At 37.8% G+C, this 16,786-nt stretch overlaps 1 protein-coding gene across 1 annotated transcript in view; it reads right to left on the bottom strand.

The window, feature by feature from the left end:
- Window positions 1–851: 851 nt before the first annotated feature.
- The window catches only part of LOC120226842 (laminin subunit alpha-2-like), a gene marked incomplete at both ends in the record, with an annotated part of 149,517 nt that continues 133,582 nt past the window's right edge, over window positions 852–16,786 (bottom strand). Inside the window, 5 exons of the mRNA XM_039225007.1 lie at window positions 852–990; window positions 2,289–2,452; window positions 3,205–3,321; window positions 10,094–10,304; window positions 11,839–12,001. Of these exons, the coding sequence (XP_039080938.1) occupies window positions 852–990; window positions 2,289–2,452; window positions 3,205–3,321; window positions 10,094–10,304; window positions 11,839–12,001 (794 nt within the window). The remainder of the gene's footprint in view (window positions 991–2,288; window positions 2,453–3,204; window positions 3,322–10,093; window positions 10,305–11,838; window positions 12,002–16,786) is intronic.

A 16,786-nucleotide genomic window follows, 5' to 3' on the forward strand; every position in this document is an offset into this window, starting at 1 on the left:
TCTCTAACACTAAATATTTATGTGTATTTCATTCACAGTCAAATGTCCAATCAAGTTTTTCTCCAGAAATTTTGATGTGAAGACCAAAGGAATTCATAACATTTGTTTCAGAATATTTTAATTCACCATGTGCTTCCTATGAAGTGTTTTTTAACCTAAAATGGTATTATTAAGGTGTATCACACAGCCTATTTACAAAATGTTGTTCTATGTGTAAAGAATGAAGATTTGCCAGTATTGAAAATACATAAGATAATGTGCTATAACTGGAACTCCCAAATTCTGAAATATTAATTCCAAATTTATTTTGAACAATGACAACAGTCAAAGGTTGCTTTGAAAGCAAAGGTTTCCATTGTGCTAAGAACAAGTATAAAGAGTTTAGAAGCATATGATCTCATGTGTTTTGCAAAATGGACACTTTATAGTCAAAATCTCACACATAACCAATTTGTGGGTAAGCGTAAGCAGTGGAGTTAAATTTCTGGGCACTTTCCTACTGATGATATTTGGAATAATAGTAATACATTTCCCTGTCCAGAGTCTTATGTTTGACTGTTGTTCTTCTGTGAGTTGGTAGCACAAAGCTGATTGGCATCTGCAATAATTTCAAGACCCTTATCAATAGTGGGAAGTAGTGAGAGTCTGAAAAAAGAATTCTGTTATGATTACAGCACACTGAAGGTTTATTCTGGATATGATTTAAAAGGAGCCTTTGAAAATAATTCAAAATAAATCTTTTAATTTATTAGGGTTTTCCAGAGCTCACTGCAATTTGATAAATTTAGTTTAGGCGCTTACTCAAACAGATTGACCTGCATTCTTAGTACAGAGCACTGTTCGGTTCTTACCAGTTTTGTTGCTTCATGTGCAAGATCTTTGGCTTCTTGGGCAATTTTCTCAGCTTCATCAATAGAGTCCTTAATATTGCTGTAAGCATTGAAGGCTGCAGTGGCATTGAAGGAGATGTTTTTAGCTTCATCAAGGATTCTGTTGGGATTATCCCCCAAAAAGAACATCAGAGCAGTTGGGAACCCAAGTGAAGAACATTCTACTTATAACAAATATGGCTTCCAAATGATCACAGCCAAGACAACGATAATTCCAAGTCACCATGAAATATATTATTGGATTATATTGTAGTTTTCAATTTAAACTCATATTCCTAAATAATTCAGCTATGAAATGCTACCAACATACCCACTCAAAAATGTCTGCAACCATGTGCAGCATGCAAACTGTGAGCAGTGAGATGATCCTTTACATCATATGTAAGGCACGTTATACGTTTCAAAGCACTTGTACCATATTACTGGAATGACTTTCATAGAATCTCTTTAGGGTAGGTGTACTTCCCAGATAAAGACAAATGAAGGTTAAATAGCTTGTCTCAGGTCACATGACCAGCACATCACTAATTAAAAACTTGGAGTCTGCATCTGTGGACCTCTAACTTACTGCTCCATTCACTACCCTCCATGCTAAATTGGTAATAGTTAACTATAAGATGAACTGAGTGTGAATTGTGTTCAGAGTCTTCAAACATGAATATTTCCCTCTGTATCAATGCATATTAAGGACTGGAATAGAAGTTTACACATGGTATATATTAAATAACAGATTTACTTAAGAAAACTATTCCTGGGGTTTATAGGACCTATATATATATATTATGACAACCCCCCAACTGTAGGGGAAGCATACTAGCTATACGTAGAAGGCTATTTATAGGTCAAACGCAGCTTGTCACTTGCCCCTCCCTCCTCTGACCCATATAAGAGTCCTAGCTTATTTCACAGGAGACTATATCATATCTCCCTGGGGTTTGAAACAGAAAACAACAACAAAAAAAAGACTTAAAGACTACATATGGGGCCACAGTTTCAAAAGCCGCTCTTTTTACAATAAATAGTTTTGATTTAATTAAAAATATAAAACTAGAATGTGAAATAGAATGTGTGTTTACATATTATTATTTAAAATGCTAACAAGGCAACCTCTGTGCTCTCTAATAAAGAACAAAAAATAGATGTTCTCAGCATAGCCTAGGGCTATGTTCACTGCTTACCAAGCCATATTCAAATCCACTTTTAACTCAGACTTTTGATGTTGCTTCAGTGGAACTTTGCCCAGACCCTCCTAATTAGGCTCTTCCACAGAAAGGCCGAGTAGCTCGTATGTTCATAATTAGATAAATCAAGATTTGAAAGATCTCTACCATTTATGCGAATCACAACTTGTGGACAAGCGTCAGGATACATAGACATTTGCTACAACAAATGACTTACCCATCTAGGACAGCAGATGAGTCATTCAACTGAGCCGCATGGCTCTCAGCCTGGGACACCTTCTCAGCAAGCTTCCTGTCCTGTATTTCCTGGGAGAGGTCATCGATTTTATCTTTCAGCTCCTCAGACATGGGTGGCAACTTAGCTTGAATGTCTTCAACATACTGATGTGTAAAGAAGAGAGGGTACTTTCAGTATGTGACTACAAGCCTCCAATCAGTTACTAATTTCTCTAGGAGATATAATTCCACAATTATATCTAGGAATATATATATGTCATAATATCTAGGAGATATAATTTCTCCAGGAGATATAATTTTTTAATGAAATTTCAATTTTACTAACATAGCAGAAAGAGAAAACAGAATAAAAGCTGTTATTTAATGAGAGGGATTAGGAAATATAGGAAGCCAACTTACACCAAGAAGAACGTAACTACATTTTTCTAAGAAAATGCTACTTTGTAGATTTAATGCGTAAGTGATCGTCCTTAGAATCTTTTAGACCATCTGTCTTTTTATTACCATATATTACCATGTCTACTGCATTAGATAGGATATTCAAAGTCTGCTAATAGATTTACATTTGTCTTTCAACTAACATTATATAAATATTGAAGCAGACTTTAAGAGCTATCCTAGGAATAAGAAATCCCCTTCATCACTGTGGGAAAAAATACAGGTTTATGTGAGTGTTTATGAGTACCCTCTCATGTCTGTTGGGAGAACAATATGAAGTTTTAACTGTTGCCAAGAACTAGGCACAAGCACAATGGAATAGTCCAAAAATAATGTGGTTCCCACAAGAAAAAAAATAGTATTTGCTTATGTTACTGAGATTTTTGACTGTGTCCTATATATGAAAGCCTGTTATCATTATTATTTTCTTCTAACGTTGGGTTTTATCACATACTCACATCTATGATGGAGTTGATTTCATCTGCAAGACGGTTGGCTTCATTGAGTATGTCATTGCCTTCTTTTAAAGTGTTCTCAGTTTGTTGTTTGCCACTTTCAATAGCCTCCTTCTTTTTCTGTAGCACAGTATGAACGAAACATCAAACCCTTCAGATGAAACCCTCTCCGACCTGGTTTTCCTTTCTGACTTCCTTGAGCTGTCTGAACATATGCTTCACAAACAAGGCATGTCGTGTTGACAGTGAGAATAGATGAGAATGGTATAAATGACCTGGCCGGTCATTCAAAAGTTATTTAAATCTCTGTACAAGTACTTTCCTCCTCCCAGTGTAAGAAAGTCATCCAAGAGAAGAAAAGTAATGTGATGTTAGCTGAGGAATTAAAAACTACTTTTTGAAATATTTTATTTTTATTTTTTATTTTAGGGAGAAAGAAAGAGAGAGCATGAGTAGGGGAGGGGGCAGAGTGAGAGAAACACAGAATCTAAAGCAGGCTCCAGTCTCTGAGCTGTCAGCACAGAGACTGACACGGGGCTTGAACTCAGAACCGTGAGATCATGACCTGAGCCAAAGTCAGATGCTTAACTGACTGATTCATCCAAGTGCCATCCCTAAAAACTATTTTTAAAGCAAGATAGATACCCATTTTAAACTGTGTAAGCGCAAGTGCTGAATATGTATTACTGAACATGTGGTGGTACCCTGAATTACATTGGAACTAGACGTTACATTCCAGAATGTAGGTCTAAAGGAGTATTTTGTGAGCATAAACATAAGCAGATTTATTCTATGGGAGTTCTGTAAAATTTGGAAGAAGTGACATTGTTAAGGGAACTTAGGGGATGAACACATGGAAGAATAAACTTAATGGGCTGGTCCATGAAGAGAGAGCAAGCTCTCATTTTTTCTTGATGCTGAGAGCTTGTCTTAAAATTACATGAAACTGATTCCTAGCCTAGAAGGATAAAATCGATGAGAGAGAAATATCATTATTTTTCTATTTGGAGCATACCATTGTCTATTTTTTTTCTTTATACATCTCACTCATTCTCCCAAACACCTGTGCATTTAACTGCATCAATTTTAAACCTCTGCCATTTATGTTTTTATACGAATAATAATGCTAGTTTTATATTCATTTATATCTCAATATGTGCCAGGTAGTTTATAGGCTTTTCTCATTAAATTCTACACTAACTCTAAAGGTCCTGTGTTTACCACATTTTAAAAGAATAGGAACTTGAACAAGTGATTTACTCAAGGTCATAGTAACTGTGCAGTTAAGGTGTGAACCTGGTCTACCTAATGACAAAGCCTGGGTCTTGAGCTATGAAAGGACTGTCACTCCTATTATAGAAATCACTTATCTTATTTGCACTGGGACAGCACTAATTTCATACCTTTCTGCCCGCATCTCTTCACCAACCATGTCAGTCGGCTCCCAGGACATATGTCTTGTTCCTGCCTCCAATCCTCTGCTGCTCCCTCCATGATGTTTTCCCTCCATGATGTGCTCTCGCTCAGTTCTTTGCCTTGTTTCCTCCCCACTGTTCTTTCTGGTCATTTCTCTGACCACCTATCTAAAACAACCATCATTCTCATCCCAATTATTATCTACATACCCCAGCACAGCAATTACATGCCAGATTCGGACACTAGCCTGCCTGGGTCGGGATCCTAGCTCTGCCCAATCACAAGCAATGAAAAACAGGGGCGAGTAATTTATGTAGCCTCATGAAAAATGCTTAGTCCCTTGCTTCTCAAAATGCGGCCCACGGGGGGCACCTGGGTGGCTCAGTTGGCTAAGCAGCTGACTTAGGCTCAGGTCATGATCTTGCAGTTCTTGGGTTTGAGCCCTGTGTCGGGCTCTGTGCTGACAGCTCAGAGCCTGCAGCCTGCTTTGGATTCTGTGTCTCTCTCTCTTTCTGCCTCTCCCCCACCCATGCTCTATTTCTCTCTGTCTCAATAAGAAATAAAAACATAAAAAAAATTTTTTTAAATGTGGCCCATTGATCAGAAGCATCAGTGTCACCTGGAAGGGTATTAGAAATAGATAATCTCATTGCCTTTTCAAGAACTATCAACTCAGAATCTACACTTTAACAAGAACTCCAGGTGATCAACACAGTAAAATTTGAGAGAAACTGGCTTACAACACTGCCTAGCACACAGTAGACATAATGTAATTGTTAAGTATTAAAATTACTTCATTTTGTTCTTCCCCATAGCACTCATTTATCTGAATTATATTCTATAGGGTGCCCACAAACTATAGAATCATAGATACTGTTATTTTATTTTTTGTAAAGATTGAACCATCTTGATTGCTCCTCCTGAGAGTTCCTAAAAGCACTGTTATTTAATGAAAATCAGTGACACCAAGTCCTCACACGATGCATGTACAGTATAGGGAGCAGTGGAAATGAACAACCAGTCAAACTACACACAACTGAGGAAGCACAACATATTGAATACACCATGCGATGCCACTGAACATGTCACTTATTATATTAGTCGATGCTCCAGACTTCATGTCCATATTACATACTTATTTATTGGCTTAGGGACTACCTCCCTCACCATAATATAAATTCCATAAAAACAGTCTATATGTATCAAAGTTTCTATTCTTAACTTCTAATTAGATCTTAATTCATTCCAGAGCTCTATAAGTTTAAAACCTTTTGGGGTAGGGTGAAGGGATTAAGAGAACACAAAAGCTGTTTTCCTATCTGTCTAGCAACTAATGATTTCTTCGCAGTCTTTCATTTTGCTGTCTTTTTTTAAAAATAATTTTTTAAATGTTTATTTACTTTTGAGAGAGAGAGAGAGAGAGAATGCATGAGTGTGTGGGGCAGAGGGGCAGAGAGCAAGGGAGACAGAATCCGAAGCAGGCTCCAGACTCTGAGCAGTCAGCACAGACCCTGCTGTGGGGCTCAAACTCACAAAACCTGAGATCAAGACCTGAGCTTAAGTCAGACCCTCAACCGACTGAGCCACCCAGGCACCCCTCTTTTGCAATATTCTAAGGGCTGATTTGGGGACAGACTGTTCAATACATGTTCCCTCGCATAACTGAATTGCTCACTTTCTCGATGCCAACCAGGCACCCAGTCCTCTCTACCTTCTCTCCATTGCTGGAAGTGCCCTCTAATCTCATGTCCTTCCAGAAAGTTGCATTCAGAGGCCTCTGTGATCTAGCTCCAAATGCTGTTTCCAGAGCCATCTTCTACTACACACTCCTGTAGCTTGGCAGTGAGCTTCACTGCTCTATCTGACATTTCCCAACACCACCGTGCACTTCCAGAGCTCTAGCTTTGTGCTTGTGTGACCCCATCTCAGCTAGGATGCCATCATTTTGTGTGTGTGTGTGACTCTTTTGCTGATGCTCCTAGCCTATATTAATCACAGCATTATATACTGTGAAGCTGCCTGAATTTTAAGTTCTATGGGGCGGCCAGGAATCATTCCTGTTCAGTCTCAAATAGCCTTGTTACCAACAGGACCCTGCTGCGGTAGGTGCCTGACAGACATCGTAGATCACCGCCACCTATTTTCCAAGCCTTATACTACATGATTTCCTAATACAAAATGGATTCTCCAGTTTATATGAACCACTCCCAAATTTCCCCAAATGTAACTTTAATCCCTGACTCCAGTGTTACGGTGGCTTCTGATGGTTTCCAGGATAAAGCCCCGTATTCCTTAACTTGATCTCATAATGTACTTGGTCTTTTATTACTCAGGTTCTGGACCTTGTCTGTCTTCTCTGGCTCTCTATCCCCTATTTGTCCCCATGCAGTCTTGATTCCAATCCTATCAAACCATTACATTTTCTCCCAAAAGTTTTACATTTTCTTTTTTCCTCTCCATGTCTTTGCTTGTGTTTTTCCCTATTTCTGGAATATTCTTCCTTTTCTACTTTGACTCACTAGTGCTTATCATTCAGGACTCAGCACACATATCATGTCCTCTATGAAGGCCTCCTTAACCCAGGGGGTGATTCAGATGCCCTTCCTTAGTTTGGTTCCATGATGACTCCTGCAGTGACCTACTTCTGTGTACTTCTCACCAAATACAAGTCACCTGAAGTCATCAGAGATGGTGTTTTATTCTTCATTTTTAATTTTTTAAGTTTATTTTTGAGAGAGAAACAGAGAGTGAGAGGGGGAGGGTCAGAGAGAGGGAAGGAGAGAGAATCTCAAACAGGCTCTGCACGGTCAGCATGGAGCATGATGTGGGGCTTGAACTCATAAACCATGAGATCATGACCTGAGCCGAAACAGAGTCTGACACTTAACGACTGAACCTCCGAGGGGCCCCTATGGTGTTTTATTCTTTACATCAGTGGTTCTCAAACTTAAGGCTATATCTGAATCACTGGAGGGATTTTTAAAACCCAGGTGGCTGGGTGCCACTCCCAGTTTCTAAGAGGATAGGTTTGGGGTGGATGTTAATAATTTGTATTTTTAACAAATTTCCAGTTGATACTGATGTTGCTTTTCCAAGGACCACATCATAAGAACGAGTGTTCGATCTAAATCAACATTTGTGTTTGGCACATTTCTTGAACTTAGTAGGGGCTTAATAAGTGTTTTTTTTAACAAAAACTATGTGCTTATGTCCTTAAAATAAACAAATAACACTGAGCCGTGTCCTAATTATAGCACCTTCTTTGTGAACACAGGCACAACTTGTCTATTTAAAACACAGCTCATTATTCAATTGGATGGATACAATGTATCAGCTGTTCTCAAACCAGTATACATGTGGGATTAACCTAGGCAGAGTTTTAAAGTATGAACCCCAAGCCAAGTCCAGACTAACCAACTCAGACTCTGGGTAGGAGCTCAGGGATTCTGTCTTTTAACAAACTGTTCAGTTGATTCTCAGTCAGCTGGTCTAGCAGGAAGCTTGGTAATTAACCTAATGAGCCCTGGCAATCTTAAGTAAGCTATGCCTTACTGATGTTAATTTTGTCAGTTTATCTATTTACTCCAGTAAGTTTTTAACAAGTCTTTAGTTAAGCATGACACATAAAATGAAAATACAAAGAGGACCACTTAGAATTGCAATACTGACTACATAAGCTCCAGGCATCTCTAGGGGTGCCCAAGAATGATGGCTTCTGGTTTTAAACATCACTAAAAGGAAGGAGTAGCTGAAAGGACCATTTACTGCACCACTATAACTCTTCTTGAAATACTTCCCAAATGCTTATTATGCTTTCCACACAGGTAATTTTAATTTCTTAAACTGTTGCTATAAAATGGAGAGGTGCACCTCCGGGTAAGTTACATCACTGGTGTGTCACTGAGCAGAATGAATCATGTCAGCACTGGGGATACAACAGTAGCCCAGCATCCTGCCTCACAAGACGGCACTTTTTCTTTAATATTTCCTGTATGTCAGGAGACTCCAAATTGGTTAAGATTAGATACCTTAGTTAGGAAAAAAGTGAGCCTCCTCAATCCTCCATCAAAATGGCAAGGGTGAATCCCAGGAGAGGGACCAGAAAAAAAAATACTTAAAAAATTAATTCATCCTCTTACTTCTTAATCTAAAGGAAAATGGAAAGAAATGAGATGGGGGAAAAATCCAGATTTGTTTTATTCAACTGCCATTTCACGAACATTTTTGAAAGCATCATATATGCCAAAGTGTGTTCATTTATAGTGAAGGTGAGGTTATACACTAGAAGAGAGAGGTTTTCAGATCTGTTGGGGTCAAATACTTTGAAAACAGCAAAGGAAGATTGGTTTCTGGTGAGAAGTTGTTGTTGTTTAAATGCCAAATACGGTTTGTACCATCTTATTTATGTGCTGAATTTACTATTGGGGAAAAGTCATCAAGTTGCCATGTTAAGCATTATGAAAGAGAAAGAAGGAAAGAAAGGGAGGAAGGGAGGAAGAAAAAGGAAGGGATCAAGGGATGGAAGGAGGAAGAAAAAGAAAAATCTATTTTGGTTCTAGCCTCATAAGCTCTCTAAAAAAAGGCAGGGTGTGCCCATCATTTCTTGAGGAGAGAATTATCTCTTGTCTGTGAGGGAAAAGAGGCAAAAACATAACTCAGACGTGATCTGTTCGTGTTAGTACCTTTTAAAATATCATTTGCATAGAACACACTATGCAACATCTTTCCCAAGCACTGGACTCTCAATGTGCCCAGATTCCACTAGGAAATACTTGGCACTTTTGTCACCTATGGTAGCTAGATGTCTAAACAATGGTTTGTACATTAGGTTGTGTGGGTTACAAAATCATATGAGATTAGTATTTGAAGATACCTTGGATGCAACCTCATAAAATGCACTCATTATGTAGTTTGAAGACTGAGGCTTAGAGACATAACTGACTTGTCCAAGGTGTATTTCTAGTTAGTGGCGCAATTGTCATTAAGATCAAGGTCCCCTGACTCCCAGAAAAGAGTTCCTTCCACTATATCACACTGTCCTTAAAATCTTCAATACTTTGTTACCTGATTTTATTTGAGTTTATGGCAATGGTCCTTGATTTTTTTGTTTAAAAGGATCATTTCTGAGGCACCTGGGTGGCTCAGTCAGTTAAGTGTCTGACTTCAGCGCAGGTCATGATCTCACAGTTCATGAGTTTGAGCCCCGTGTTGGCCTCTGCGCTGACAGTGCAGAGCCTTGAGCCTGCTTCAGATTCTGTGTTTCCCTCTCTCTGCCCCTCCCCTGCTTGTACTTTGTCTCTCTCTCAAAAATAAACATTAAAAAAATTTTTTTAAGGATCATATCCTGTTCTGCTTCTTAGAAGTCTTCTTTCAGAGTTGTTCTTGATTTGTGTAAATGTGCATCACTTGACTTTTCCTGCCATGTTCAACCCTGGCCCTAGCCCTACAGATTCAGATGAGAATCCCTAAGACTCACCTCCAAAGCAGTCATGTTTTTCTGATTTGCTGCGGATAAGCGATTAGCCTCTCTGATTTTATCTGTGGCTTCTCTCAACAGGTTCCAAGCATCATCGACTCTGTCTTTGTTTTCTGCCAGTATTGCCCGGATATCATTCTCTGCTTTTTCATTCTTCTCTCGGGCCTCTCCAAATAACTTCTTCACCTTCTTCAGAAGGCCTTCTGCGGCTCTGCAGTCACCCCCACCCAAGCCCAATAACAGACAATAAGCCCTTGTCACTGTCTCGAGGTTTACTGGTATTAAATACTAATGCTAGTATTAAAACAATGGGAAAGTAAGAGTATTTAAAGCAGATTGACTGTGTACTAAATCGAGAGGACAATGGATACCTGAAAAATGACAAGGCCATTATAATTAATATTAAAGCACAAAAAAATCCACGCATTTAAGATGTATTAGTAATATAGCCTTTTCAACTGGAAAGAGTCTCATGTTATTTTCATAATCTGACTGATGAAATAAGTTTTATGGTTCGCTTCACATACCAAAAAAAACAAAATCACCTGATTCACTTTAGTGGTACATTTTCTCTGTTACTTTGAATGTAAGGTATGAACATTGATATATTTGGTTTAAAACTGTTAGCAGAACTGTGTTATTGGCACGCTTATATAGCATCATGATGTTAATCTATTTTTCTCATTCTTTCAACTGAGTGATCTGGGAGTTTCCTGAGTTTAACTTAATGGTTTTCCTAAAGTGATAATATTGTCCTTAAGAAAGGCAAAATACTTGGAAAACAGTAGTTCTTAAACTAACGGCCATTATAATCCCCTGGAATATCTGTCAAAACAGATGTTGAGCCCCATCCACAGATCTCTGGATTTAGTATGTCTGGGGTGGGGCTTAATACTTTGCATGTCTAATAAGTTCACAGGTATTGCTGATATTGTTGGTTTAATATATATTATTTAAATATTAATAACACCATCACTTTGAAGTTAGCTGACTATAAATGTAAAAATTTATTATCATCATTTTTAAAATATTTTTATTTATTTCTAGGGGAGAGAGAGAGAGAGAGAGAGACAGCGTGAGCAGGGGAGGGTCAGAGAGAGAGGGAGACACAGACTCTGAAACAGGCTCCAGGCTCTGAGCTGGCAGTCAGCACAGAGCCTGACGCGGGGCTCGAACCCACGAACCACGAGCTCATGACCCAAGCGAAAGTCGGACGCTGAACCGACTAAGCCACCCAGGCACCCCTATTATCATCATTTTTTTACTGAGTGTGTGGTCAGAATTCATATGCATTAGTAAAATCACTATTGCTTTTCCCAACCTCAAGTTTTCAGCCCTTATTTCAAGGTATCAGGCATTTATTACTTGATGACCCTTCTATTCAGCATTTCCTAAGTGACAAAATATATAGAATGGACTGCTAAATTCATAACTTTATTATATTTTTATTAAAACAAAAAAAAAACCTTTTAATGGTTTAGAAGTTCCTAGCACAAACAATTAACAAAGCAAGTCCATTAGCCTAATTGTGGAAGGGACAGCAACCCAAAAGATAATTTATTTGATTATTTAAATATGCAAGAACATACTTTTAATCCCTTTTAGAGCAAGATAAATTATAACTAAGTGAAAAATTTAAAAAAGCATCTTCTACTTATAAGTGTGATGAAACCTTTAGAAAACTGTAAACATCCATTTGGAAAAGTCAGCCTATCAAGTGAAAAAGTAACAGAGTATCTACTCACACTAACTCATCTTCAGCAACTTCCTTTTGTTTATCGAGATTTTTCCTCCTCAGTTCTGTCATCATCTGATCAATCTCTTTCTGAAGCCCTTGCAAATTTCTCTCAAAGTCCTGGTCTGGAGTTCCTAGAGTTTCATTTAGTCTTACAGCTTTCTCGTTTACAGCTGCAGAGGAGGAAACAAACTTCGTAAATTAGTAAACAAAAAAGCCACACACAAAAATGGCATCAAGCATCTGCTCTTCCCCACCATCTCCAAATGAAATGTAGTTTGCCATGAGTGTCCCTGCTGGGAGCAGAGAGGTGGTTAATAACAATGGATAAGAATAAGGGAAAGATGACCTATTTCTCCATATTCTATTTCTTTTGGGGAGCACAGTCGTTAAAGGAGGGGGTGTCTACCTCACAAGGAAGAAAACACAAACAAAGAAATGGCCCCAACCCTTTCCAGGGAAGAGGTAAACGGTGAGATATGTAGCATACCCTTTGGAAGAGGAAAGTACAAGGTCTCCACGGCTGATAAAACACAATCATGTTCAGTCCATTTTAAAATATGGAGTACGGTTTGTACTTTGTACTTCCCCACGGTTCTGTGTCCATCTGTTGAAAGGAATGAGGGCGGAAGCGCAGGTCTTGGGACAAGGGCTATAGATTAGGGCTCAAAGCTACCTTCCAGCAAAAACATCCATCGGAAGAGTCTGTGTTTTTATGCATTAAATAAAGTTTCAAACTGTGCTCTTCGGTATCTTAGGATTCCCTTGGCACTTCAGGTATTCTACAAATGATGTCTATTCTGTCAAATATCTATTTTCTAGGTTAGTGTTCTGGGCAAGGTTTCATTTGAAAAAAAAAAAGAATTCTATGTCAAATAAAAGTTTGAAAAACCGATGCACTGAAACATTTATGTAGTTCTATTAGTTTTAGGCTAACTTCTCTTGAAGTGTGTTTTATGGCACATTAACTTCCCAAGTTGTAGGGAGAGGTCTTCTCAAACTCTTGTGTGCCAAATCTTATTTCTATAATATTACCTGTGAACATGCTCAGAGTGAAGCTCTGGGTTGGCCAAGAGACATTTTCTATTATTCAATGCTGTATCCTAAGATGTCTTTAGGACATAAAGAATTGTGAAAATTCATTTATATTCTTGGAGAAGTTTTTCTGATTGGAACTGGCTTAAGCTGTTCCAAGGATAGTATTCAGAGTTCCCGAAGCAGGTGCACATAGGCCAAATAGAGCAGCTGTGAAGGGTATGACGTGAGGGGTTAGTACAGTGGTTCTGAAATGTGGTACCCAAACAAGTATCATCAGCCTCACCTGGGAACCTATTAAAAATGGAGATTCTCAGGCCCTGCCCTTGATCTACTGAGTTAAAATTCCGAGGGTAGGGACCAGCAATTCATATTTTAACAAGCCTTATAGGGGCTTCTGATGTATGCTAGAATTTGAAAATCATGGTTTAGCAGAAGAAATTGAGTTTTAATCTTTTACTTTATTTACTCTCTCCAAAATGCATCTTTTGAATTCTTTTTTTAAATTTATTTTGAGAGAGAGAAAGAGTGTGTGTTCATGTGAGCTGGGGAGGGGCAAAGAGAGAGAGTCCCAAGCAAGCTCTGTCCTGTTAGTGTGGAGCCAGACGCAGGGCTGGATCTCATGAACCAAGCTGTGAGATAATGACCTGAGATGAAACTAAGAGTCAGACACTTATCTGACTGAGCCTCCTGGGTGCCCCTGAATCCTCTTTTCATGATGAATGGATTTGGTTAGAAAGTTGCTCCAGCCAATTCCTTATTCTGATAGCCATAATTTAATCTGTAGAACAATTTGAGTCAGGTGTTTTAAAGAATAAATATGGCCATTTCTAGCCTTGTGGTAGAAATTATTGCACATGTGATGTATTCCTAGAAATTAGGGAGGGTGGCTTTTTCTTGGTCAACTATTTAACAGTCATACTTCGATATACACCAAAGAACTTTCTCAAGATTCCACCACTACTGTTGCTAAGTTATCACCTAGGCTTTGTTGTGTTTGTGAAGGAGCCAGAGAAACCATGGACTGACTAGCTGGAAAGCTTCTTGATCCAGCAGACTTTGTGAGAAATATGCCAGAATGCCAGTGATTAAACGTAAGGTTTATACTTCTTGGATTTCAAGAAAGACATAGATTTGGCTCTCCCTATGGTACATCTCCTCCTTTGGTCTGAGTGCATGTCTGTCTGTATGTTGATTTTAATTAATTATATATGCAGCTAAACACGGACTCATTTGCATTCCATTTTTTTTTATTTTAGTGAAAGAAAAATCCCACTTTTCAACTTGACAAAGGTGTACATTTTTCTTTTATTAAGTGAATATATAAATGAACTTTGAATAGAGATATTTTTGGAATTTGATTGAATTTAGCTTCTGGACTTAGGTGGCTCTAAGAGAGTAAGTAATATGAGATACAACCTCACTTGTGGTCTATACACAAGGCTAAACTTTTGTAGAGAAGAACTTACTGTAAAAAGAATGAGAGAGAAAAAAGGAAAAGAAAAAGATTGCTGTACCTTTTGGAAAACATGCATCATTCCTTTTAAATGAAAATAATATGTAAACAACTAGAAGGAATTATTAAGGGACACAACAACTGCTTTAGCAAAATGAAACTGTATTTTTTAAAAAAGCATCGTTTTAATAGAAGAGATGTGATTGCTGCACTGCTTGTATACGTGGAATTCAGAAATTCTCTGAATATTTTTAAACTAAAGATGAAAATGTTACTCAGTCTCTTTTTCAAAGGTATACACTATCAGTTCAGTACATTTTCAACAGAATTGAAAATAACTAACATTAATATAGCTCTTAAATTTATGTATTTCTACTTTATTTCAAAGCAAATTTTAAGTAGCTTTGAAATATCTTTAAAACAAGATACAACTATCATAAAAGGAAATGGGGTAAAGATAAAAAAATAATGTAAATCAGAAGACATATTAGTAGACAGTACCCTAGTAGCCAAAGTAGCAGAGGATTATAAAGGGAAACTTAAGAAGGAAACAGTATCTGCAACATACAAATAAATTGATTCTTCAGGAGAATCAAAGTTGTTTTTCATACTGTACTTAAAAAAAATCCTCTGATGGGTAAATTTGTCATGAATGACAAATACTACTGTGACTTATAAAATAGGAAAGAAGGTATCTAGCATATCTTAAGTCCTAATATGTCAGAATATATATATGCACATGTGTATATATATTGATATATATCACTCATTAATTCTAATAGTGCATGGAATGAAATATACTATATTTGTGATATAATCAGGCATCGTAGCAAAGTAGATTTTAAATTATGGTGAGATAAGAATGCCTAAGATGAATAGACCTTGATTATCTATGAAGAGGCCATGACTTATAATGGAAGATAGGGTGAGTAAGGGAGTCCATCTATCTAAAAATAGAACTGAAATAGACAAATGTCAGGCTAAAACATTCACTTTTCCCACAGCAATTTATTGTCACTAATAAAACCCAAAAGTACTGTTATTATCCACAATTAGTATAATTCTAAGAGGAAAAAATGGATGTGAATATATTGTATAACCTACTTAAGGCTTTTGGGGAGTTTGCTTTTTTAAAAAAAAATTCCTGAACTGCTAAGACTTACAGGACCTGTAAGCAATTCAGGATTTAGTTTACCTTTGGCATATTCAAATTTTAATTTTCATAACATTTTAACAGTTGTATTAGGTTAGGCAAAGTACTTTTATGAAAGGCTGTGGTTATCATTTACATTACTATCCACTGGAAGAAGGGAGTAATGTCCACATTTCTCTCAGGTACAGGATCACAGCTATCCCACATGGCACTTCACATGAATTAGAAAAAAGGTGCCCTGTCTGGACAGGCACACCCTGAGTGCCTGACTGATGTGCACTCGAGAGAATGGGAGACACCTTTGATGATACATAACCCTTTGCTCTCATGGATAGATCGTGCTTGATGGGCAAAACCTGGACTAAATATTGTCTCCACTCTGCCCCCTGCTGGTCCCTTTGTGGCATGCACAAACTGGCTGGTGGGTGCAATGCAGGGAAATTAATTAGCAGTGCTGACGTTGGAGTCCATCAAAACCATTTACTAGCATTTACTCTTATGTAGAAATATTTGATTGAAATGATTTCAAAATAAATTTCCAGGATAGGCTGCTAAGTATTGAGTGGTTGAGATTAAGGTATAAGGAAAAGGAAAGATACTGGTGTATTGACCATTGCCTTCATGGATCCAAGTAGAGGGAATCTGTGTGTGTGTGGGGGTGGGGGGAAGTGCTGGGGAGAACACTTTAAGTAGCATTAATGGAAAATGAAATCAGGGAAAGCACAACAACTCCATCTAGCAGGGGACAAACCATAATGAGTTAATTACAAATTTTCCAGTAGGAGTAACTTCTGTTCCAGATCCTGACATCTTTTGTGTCAGATTATGTCTCAGACTAAAACTCTTGCTTCTTGCAGTGGGAAATCTTTGGGAGTTTCTGTCTCTTCTTGGCCTAAGAACTACCTGTTGGGATCTGCCTTAAAGTTTATCCCATGTCCTGCCTTATTTGGCTATACTACAAAGAAAAATATCTAAAATATATAACACTGTAGAACAATAAAAATGTTTTGTCTTTTTGAGAGAAAAAAACCAAAGCATGTTTCCTCCTTTTTAAATATGCATGCATGTTTATTTTATATTAATAGATACTTAAGATCTAGTTTTTTGTCAAATCTTTTTTCTTCATCTGGACTGTAGCCCCAAAATGGCTTCCACTTTGATCCTCAGTCAGATTGGTAGATGCCAAGAACTAACTCCTAGAGAATTATGGACTAAATGCAGTGTAGCTTCTGGTAAGGTAGCAAATCCAAACACCAAGCACCAGATGTTCATTAAAAACAGCACCAAGCATTTTAAAAGCCATTTTGAGAAATT

Source organism: Hyaena hyaena, unplaced genomic scaffold (assembly GCF_003009895.1).
Source record: "Hyaena hyaena isolate Hyena2069 unplaced genomic scaffold, ASM300989v1 scaffold_1854, whole genome shotgun sequence".
Taxonomy (NCBI): domain Eukaryota; kingdom Metazoa; phylum Chordata; class Mammalia; order Carnivora; family Hyaenidae; genus Hyaena; species Hyaena hyaena.